General features: G+C 41.5%; 1 protein-coding gene across 1 annotated transcript in view; it reads right to left on the minus strand.

Annotated features, from left to right (window-relative positions):
• Nucleotides 1–858: 858 nt before the first annotated feature.
• tcf25 (TCF25 ribosome quality control complex subunit) overlaps nt 859–9,542 on the minus strand; it is a 21,421-nt gene continuing 12,737 nt past the window's right edge. The window contains exons 15-18 of the mRNA XM_076286745.1: nt 7,027–7,117; nt 6,328–6,407; nt 6,144–6,219; nt 859–1,927 (exon numbers count right to left, since the gene is read on the minus strand). Of these exons, the coding sequence (XP_076142860.1) occupies nt 1,760–1,927; nt 6,144–6,219; nt 6,328–6,407; nt 7,027–7,117 (415 nt within the window). The 3' untranslated portion in view covers nt 859–1,759. The remainder of the gene's footprint in view (nt 1,928–6,143; nt 6,220–6,327; nt 6,408–7,026; nt 7,118–9,542) is intronic.

A 9,542-nucleotide genomic window follows, 5' to 3' on the forward strand; every position in this document is an offset into this window, starting at 1 on the left:
GGGAGGTTGTCGTTTCCCCACTTCTGACTTTTTTTATTGTTGTATTGGTTTGAATTATGTATGACAGGGAGAGACTGTCCATATTTTCCTGATCGTTTCCTATACAGCTACGTGCACGAAGACTGTGGTGCCAGTGGCGCAGTGACACTCCACACGAACACGCCTCATGACACAGGCCGTAGCTCCAGGTAAATTAGCAAACAAGGCCAACACTTCACTGCTATTCCTTTCCATCTCCCCACCCCGTCATTAAAACCATCATGTGGTTCTTGGGCGAAAATAACACACGGAGCCAGTCGTCTGTCCTTGTCCCCTGTGAACGTGGAGGAGGAACAATGTGTGTACCTCACCTCTCAGTCATAAGATGGCGGATGGAAAAATCGTTCACTCTCCATGAAGGCTAATCTACGTCTGCTTGTGGGCCTGACTCATAAATCTGGATTATGGGCCCCTGTGTGAAGCGTGGTCACTGCTTGAATAGAAACTATTCAGTGATGACAGAGGGTATCATGGGATATATCCTCTTGCTGCCAAGAGCACTGGTCATCAGAGGTACAAAACAAACAACTATAAACTGCTCTGCCATTGACTGGGAGTGCAAAGGCGGCTCCAAACAAAGCATCACAACATTTCAGTTCACCCAAAGCCTGTTGGCACTCAGTAATGACTTCATGGTGGCTGGCATTGAGGGTGTGTGACTTGTAACATGTACAAACAGTCCAAAAGCTTGGAATTACCACTGCTATACAGCGACTTAAACAACAAAGAGCCTTACAGCAGTTAGACATTATAGTGGTCTCAAGAACACGTCTCGTGAAAATGCTTCTCAAGAATATAAGTGTATTAGTGATAATGTGGTGAAGAATAAAATGTTTATTTTCATTGCACTGGACGCATTATCAGTGAACATGTGACATGAGCTGAGCACAGAGGATATAAAAGGTGAAAGTATTGCCCATCGACCAGGCAGAAATCTCACCGCACACCACCAATTAATTCATTGCCCTGTAAATCTTACCAACTGAACATAAAAACAGGGCATTCCAAAGTATACATGTTTCCTTTAATATTCATGTTGCTAATCGGATGAATGAGTTTAGAGACATTTAGTGATCACAGTGGTGTGTAATGCAGGTGGATCTGGCACAGAGGGTCAGCACTAATGCTGATAGCATTAAGAAGCTCATTTTTATCAGATTGAGATTATAGTGTCAATTCAAACTGAGGCTTTGCTTTGATCGGAAAACATAATCTTTCTAGCAGCGGTTGACCGCACTGAACCGCATTTCCCTTTTAGCCTACTTGGTGAACAATAATGACTCCATACAGGAGTCTTGAGATGGTGGAGGAGCTTGATTATAACTTAACATTGAAATACCTGATTAATTTCCCTCAGATCGCAATCAGCACATGGGCATATAGAGCACGGAAAGTCCCTACTGTGACGGTACAAAGGGGCAAAGCATGTTTTCAGTCTTGCATACGTTGTGGGGGGAAGAAAACAGGTGGTGTTTTGGGGGGCTTGTCAAAATGGCCGCTGGACCATGGCTGCTACTACAAGGAACTCATTCATTGTGCACTGTACTTTGGGTTTCAGAGTTCCTCCAACATTGACCTGCTGTGTTCATGTTCATGTCCATCAATCCCTTCTACCAACTCCATCTAAGGACCAGACCCAACTCCCACGGCTCTGTAAGGGTCTTTGCTCAGCAGTCTCCTTCTCTCCTGTCATGTCCCGTCTCCCCAGCCCTTCAATGGTTTAGTCCCACTCCTCCTCATCTCGGTCTGGGTTGTCTTCTCTGGGTGGCTCCTGAAACTGAATGTTGGCCAGCATGTCCCTCATTGCCACCATTAGACGGTTCACTTCCTGGTTTAGCTCTCTACCTGCACGCGCCACTTCCTGGTTGTCTTCAGGTCTTATCCCACCCTGTGACCAAGAGAAAACAAAACAGGTGAAGAACATGGTGGTAAAGTCACCCTGTAGCTTCACTGGAAGAGTAAGTTGCTGAGAACAAAAGATTACAGGTTAAATGGTCAAATTGGACAGATCTGGGCACAGACACTTTGGTCTGTTTGCGCAAACACTGGCCACAAAATCACGCCGTGGCTAATTTAATTCTACGACAACACAAAGCCTTTGCACTCTAGTATCAAGTTGGAAGGGGCCATGCATCTGCCACCTAATGAGAATTCCTAGCTAAAATAGTTTGTCGTCAGGTGGTCAGAGACAAAGATGTGTTCTTTAGTCTGTTCAGCACATTAAGGGCAAAAATCTCCTCTTCTATGCCAGTACAATCCACCCACCTATTTTTCTCTGAGGGGCATAATGGTGTACACACTTTGGAGTAGCCATGGAGATTTATAGAGCACAAAGTCAACGTGCTCTTAAATAATTTGGACCTACTGGCCATGCAATACGGGTTATGATGTTGCAAATGTTCCACTGACGTCACAGTAGAATTTTTATGACATATTTATTGCATGTGTTGTTGTTGTTAAGAGTGGTTTTGGTTGGACAACAAAGTTAACCCTTTGAACCCTAAGCTGTTTTTAGGGCATTTTCACTACCTTTATTCATAAGGATTTATTCTGGTCATTGTAAGTGCCACACACATATATTATATGTTGTTTTTTTCAGGAGAGTTTAGGCTATTCAGATCTGCCATCATTTCATGTATTAATACTAGCATTGATTTTATTTTGATTTTTAAAGAATTAAAATATAAAAAGTGTATTATAAAAATTCTTATATTTCGACATGTATCTCACCACTGCAAGCTCACAGCTCTACATGCATTTCATGTGTGTGTAGGGCAGACTGTCCTGAATCGGGCAATATAATTGCCATGTTGGAGGGATACTCTGGGGCTGAGCAATTTACAGAAATATTTGCTGTGTGATTTACGGAAATAAATGCCATTTTTTATTTAGTGATGAAAAATGACCTTTCTGCGCTCCATATCTGTGACACGAACTGATCTGACCTGACTTGACCCGAGGTTGCGTGTTAGCCTGCGTGCCTGTGTGTATGCAGTCATAATAATTCTCAAGTCTTTACTGCATTGCCATGAACAAAGTAAAGGCAAAAAAGGTGTTTATTTGTTGAACAAATTGGGATGCAATGTGAGCCTTGAATTGGATGCCATGCAGGAATTTGCTAGGATCTCAAAACCGGAATATGAACATGCTTTGCCATAGAGAAACACATGATAGCATTGGATTATAAACATGCTTTGCCACAAGAACAGACAAAAACGTGGGGTAAGTCCAGCTATATGAAGTTATTATTTTGCTGTCACTTCGTCTGTTTTATAACCCAGAAGGATGTACTTGGTATCAAATGATAGCTCTGAGTCTCCTCTTTCATCTGACATGCGTGGCATATCTATGCGATCACGGGTCCGCGAGTAATTCAAACGAGAGTAATGAGTGTGCAGCGTTGGTTTGTGTACATGACGTTATTATTTTGCAGTCACTTCGTCTGATTTTATAAGCCAGAAGGATCGATAAACATGGTACCAATGGATAGCCCTGTGCCCCCTCTTTCATCTGATATGCTTGCCATATCGATGCGATCACGGGTTCGCGAGTAATTCAAACTAGAGTAATGTGTGTGCAGGTGAATGCAGAGAAGTATAGACTGTAAATATGATGCAATTTGATTTAATTTCATGATTTTTTTTAATTTTCATACTTGATCGTACAGACAAGTGTGTAGTCTCGTTGGAAAGCCCCACTTCTGCTCTGTCGTGCAATAAAGGTTTCATCTCGCTGCGATGAACCGTTCCGGAGCAATGTAACAGAGAAGAAAGGGTGTGTTTTTTGACGCACTTTGCGTCAATCGGGTTCTAAGGGTTAACAATGGTCTTCCGACTGTATCAGTTATTATGATAAATTTAATTTTTCCATAAACATAATTCTGACTTCAACTGATCTCCAGCATGCAAGTAAGTCAATAAGCAGTCACTAAACAGGAACTACGCAACCAGTAGTGATATCTCCCTGAATTACATAAGCTACAGCTTCTTCTGGGGGTGTCATGGGCATAATGCAATAAAATGCAGATGAATCAAGGTGCCTGCTTGAAAACTCCAGTGAAATGGAGTTGAAATGAATGCCAACCAAGGAGGGGGATATACAGTTATGGTGAGACGACTGGAGCCAATCACCTTGACCTTGTATAATTAAGGTACTGTATGTTCTCTTGCTGGTCTGCTGTTGCGCAACAATGCTCACTGCAATGGAGCATCTCAGAAAACTCAGCATTAGCACTTAATTTAATCTCGAGATTAAAGCCAAGGAGAAGGGATCAGCCGAAAAACGAATTCACTCAGTTTTCACTTGAATGGCAACACAGCACGGTGCTTCTCTTTTCCACTTCCTGCCCTGGGTATCTGCTCGACTGTCTCCAGTTGACCTCTAACACTGCCTCAGATGATGCCTGTACATCCCATTTCAACAACGCATGCATTTGAACACATCCATACATAACATAGCACGTACTTTAGGGGCTTGTAACCGGAGGGTTGCCGGCTCGAACCTCGACCAGTAGCAACGGCACTGCTCCCCGAGCGCCGCTGTAGCAGGCAGCTCACTGCGTCGGGATTAGTGTGTGCTTCACCTCACTGTGTGTTCACTGTGTGCTGAGTGTGTTTCACTAATTCACGGATTGGGATAAATGCAGAAATCCAAATTTCCCTCACGGGATCAAAAGAGTATATATACTTATACTTATACATACATGGGGACATGTGAACCCAACAACCTGTCAGACATGACACAGCAAATAAATAAATAAAGTGTGATGCAGGATACAGTTATAAAACGCCTTCATTAAGAACGCCCTGAAATATACCCATAAGTCAAATATAAAAGAGGGTATTTACGTGAATTATGGTCATTATGAAGGATGGGGGGGCAGAATACAGCCCCTGGTATTCCATGATCAAAGCCACAGTCAGATTTATACCCATGGAAATGGACTTGAAATGGACTAAAGGCTGATGGATTCAATAGTCGAGCTCAGTGGTTTTCAAAGTGGGGACCCTGAGGGGTGCCAGGGGGGGCGCAGCAAGTGGGAGGGAAAAATAACCGTATGTACACAGCGCCGTCGACTTGAGCTGCAAAGGATACAGGAAGTCGTTCATTTTCAACGGAAGCCGGCTTCTCTCAGCTGCAAGAAGCAGCAAATCCATCGGCGTCACGTTTTAGGCATCTTGAGCGTCAAGCAGAAAGTAGAAATTTGGTCAACTTCATGCTAACGAGCTATGACGCGGTTCGGCGGCAAACGACAAGCAACGTAGAATGCTACCACGTCAGAGCGGCTAAAGCGTCAAAAGCTTCCCCCGTACTTATTGACAAACGCTCTTGACAGGGCGGCCAGAGCTTCTTTTGCAGCTGAAGTTGGCGGCGGGGTGTACGTACAGTTAAAGCAACAAATAAATACATTTGAAAAATGTTAAATATACCTATTACTATGAGGGTTGTTTTACAATGCCATTATAATAATTTGTCGCATATCTGAACATTATATTTTCCATGATAATGACGGGGAATAATTGTAGAGTGATAGCTCTCATATAGCAGAAAGCCCCAAATGCAATTTTTACACACTGTATATTCCATCGTGAAGTGCTTGTGGCTAAAATAATTATTAGGATTAGCTTAATGTATTTTTACATAGTAGTATTGTCGATGGGTTTAATAACACATCAAGAGGGGTCCTTGGCCAGAACCTAGTGGTACTTGGGGGGCCAATTGTCATGGAAAAGTTTGGGAACCCCTTGTAAATCAGTATGAGGGAGAGAGAGAGAGAGAGAGAGAGAGAGAGAGAGAGAGAGAGAGAGAGAGCCACGGTCTGAGGGACGCAAATACCAACGAAACAATCCAACTCCTTGTAAGTGTGTGATTATAAATAGAAAAATACGAATAGAAAATATTTGTTTGTTGATCAGTTTTTTTCTATATGAATATGTACTTGGGCTTTGGCAATACAGCAACATTCATGCTAATACCATACACATGAAGATAATTAAATGTAACTGAATCAAATTGCGAGAGAGAGCTAGAGAGACAGACAGAGAGAGAGAGAGAGAATTTTCTTCTTTACAAACTCATATCTCCAAAAGGGTCGTTCCTCTCACCTGCAGGTTGAAGTTTGGCAGTAGAGAACGAAAGAAGAGTGACAGGGTGCTTTCATTTGAAGCTCCACCGTTTTGTCTATTGCCAAAGACAGAGAAGTAGACATTAAACTTACCGGTAACAGAAATAATTTTCACAATGATCAATACTATAATGATCCACTAATTTAAGTTGGGCAGAGCTTACCTCTCAGGTCGATTGTACGACGCCACCGAATCCAGAGGAGGCAGAGGGTCAAAGCCCATCACCGGTTGTGTGGTCACTTCCTGAGGCCCGAGGAGAACAGCAACGCAATTAACGACATTCAAGAAAGACACACTCATCTACTCTTCTCTGCAGCACGAGAGTAGGTTTGAAAGATTGCACAAAATTGAAAATGTGATTTGAACTAGCAAATCTCACTAACTCTATTTATTGTAAAGCCTCCAGTAAATGCAACTTCACCTGGCCATTATTCACTTTGGTAAATCATAGCAATCATAGCCCTTTGCATTATCTGGATAGCTAGGAAGCGTATGAAATGATTAGGAACGTACAAAGATAAATACCACCAATTTGCTGAAGCAGCTACATACAGTGAACATATCTATTACAGCTCAGCATCAGTGGGGAAACAAAGACCATATAGGAGGCTCACTGGCAGGTAATTGGTAAGACTGGTATTTATCAAGAATCATGGAGAACACTAAAGTATAGAAATTAAATCGTGTAGAAATGACAGACCCAATGTAAGCCCTGTAATAGATCTTAGGGCTCCCATGTGTTCAGTTGAAATATTTGAACATTCTACCCCAGCAGAGGTTGGCAAATTATTGGAGATTCGTCCATTCTGGAAAGGTCTGTGGTCTGTGAAGAGAAGCTCACAGCCCAGCGTGAAATACTGACCAGAGGCAGATTAGATGTAGCCTCCTTGATCTCAGACAATATAACGTGCCGATGGATGCTTCTCGGGGCACTTTGGTACCTTGACTTTCTCCTGTCAAAAACACCACATAAGTACGCAGATATATAAAACATACACAAACACGTGAAGGGGTAACAGTTGTGCTCATAAGTTTACATACCCTGTATATACACATGCTAAAGATTGGCATGGTTTTATTTCAGTTAGCCTAATTTGCATTGAGAGATGATCTTATGGGAAGTAGTAGTACCCCATGCCAATTGTGAGATATGGTGAAGGGTATGTGATGATGTGGGACTATTTTAATTCCAATGGAACATCAGGATGCATAGTATCCTGGATCCATGTTATAACTGGCCTTTAAAAATAAAAATCTGCCTGCCTCTATGGGAATTTAACATAGGGGTATGTATAAGTACTTATGGGCCCTGTATTTTAAGGAAGAACATTTATTTATTTATGATACATTATTCATTCACAAAAAAAAGAAAAGAAATTGGTGCCCTTAAAGGTTGGATTTTTCCTCATTTTTTAATTAAGGCATTAATATTAATTTCCAAAAGATGATTTTTTATTCCTCTTTTTAGTAAATTTTAGCATGTGTACTGTATGTACAGGGTATGTAAACTTATGAGCACAACTGTATGTGGAACTCAGTATCACTGATTTAGTACAATTACCATGTTGTTTATAAGTTGTACAATGCATCTTTTAAGGAAAAAAAACACCCTCCGTTAGTGTCTCTAAAAATGCTTAATACCTTGAGTGTGTGAGAGTCCATGTTGCAGATCAAACAAAAAGCCCATTTGTCCTAGAGAGGGCAATGACGAACACTAGCCTATATCTTGAGATATGTAAAGCAGTTTCTATCCTCAAGCAAACAGGTCATGAAGGTTTGTCCTAAAACTGTGTGCAATACCCAGCACTGGCCCGGTGAACCTTTGAATTTACATACATATACTAAAATAAAATTCATTAATAAAATTTATTCAAATTTGAATCTCTAAGTGTGGACTGAAACTTAAGGCTCATTGTACTGAGATCCATATTCTATCTGTTTTAAGGTTCTCAACATACAGTTCCACCAAAATCCCTCAACATGATTAAATGTGACTAAATATTTTTGTTTGGTTTGGTTTTTAAATGAGGAGGGGACAAATGCAAGGCAAATTGAGAGTAAACCATGGGAATGTTTTCCCTCCTTTGAACTCAGATACACATCTCTGCTGTCCTCACACCGCTCTGAGGATTGAGAATGCCAACAGTGGAGACTGAATTGACAGAAGGGTAATTCCATGTCAACCCCACTGACCATCTTGGATTTATTCACTATTCATTCGTGTGAACACTGTTATTGTGTCCAATAACTAGTGTGAAAAATTGTCTGCTCCTGTCTTCTTAGGTTTGAGAGATATTTATGCCCTTATTTTGCCAAAACTACAAAAAAAGTATGTCGCTAAAAAGTTCCTCAAAATAACTTATTATTATTATTATTATTATTATTATTATTATTAACCAAGTATTCATGCAAAATACTTTTTTTGTGATTGTTCCACTCTACTGATCGTCTTTAACTTCTGAAAGGAACTAGAATGCTAACATTCGCAGTATGAAATGTATGGAATGACCCAGAATCTGAACTGAAAACATGCGTCGTTCTGGCTGCTGACACGTAAACATTGTAAACGTGATCAGGTGGTCTCACTGCCTCCCGTGGTCAATAGAGTCATGGGCCCTACCCCTGCTACACGTTAAGTAACACACTCAACAGATACCGCATATAGCGCTCCTATAGATACTGCATATAGCGCTCCTATAGATACCGCATATAGCGCTCCTATAGAGGGTACTTTCGGAACTGAACAAACTTAGGTAACTGCCTTTAAAAAGCGCCGCAGATGGCTGTCTCGGTACTCTAACCGGAGTCAAATTCCTTGTTTGTTTACGCAAACCTGGTCAATAAAGCTGATTCTGATTCCAACTCTATAGATTCCATTTCAGTCTTTACAGGCGGTAGGTCCTGCCCTCGCTCTCCACTAACAGTGTAAAGAGGACAACATGCAGCAGAGTAATTGCCTGAACAAAGTGGCCAGTGTGCCCCTGATCACAGTGTCATAGGACTTTCATTTATTTGATTTAACAGCTAGAAACATTGCCGGACTGCCCCCTTGCCACAGTCAAGTGACAGCAGACAAGCAGGTCTAAGCAGCTGCAAGCAAAACACTCACTGTGCTTCTCATAATGCAACTTGACCTGGAACTATGAAATACACTGTCCACATGAAGGACTATGTAAGAGACTGAAACATGCTTTGTGATATATTTGGAGGCTGGCAAGGTATTGCCGGTGAGCACTAGAGAGGAATGCTGGATATGATGGAATGTGAGATTGTGTCCATATAAAGGAGGTGCCGTTAGGCCCATAATTATTCACTCACGCAAAATCCTGATTCAATACCTTTTGTTTGACCAACAAAACACATACATTTACATCTGTA

This window comes from Alosa pseudoharengus, unplaced genomic scaffold (genome assembly GCF_046254945.1).
Source record: "Alosa pseudoharengus isolate Yale_2024_CS ecotype anadromous, Long Island Sound unplaced genomic scaffold, YU_APseudo_1.1 YU_APseudo_1.1_scf_16, whole genome shotgun sequence".
Lineage (NCBI taxonomy): Eukaryota > Metazoa > Chordata > Actinopteri > Clupeiformes > Clupeidae > Alosa > Alosa pseudoharengus.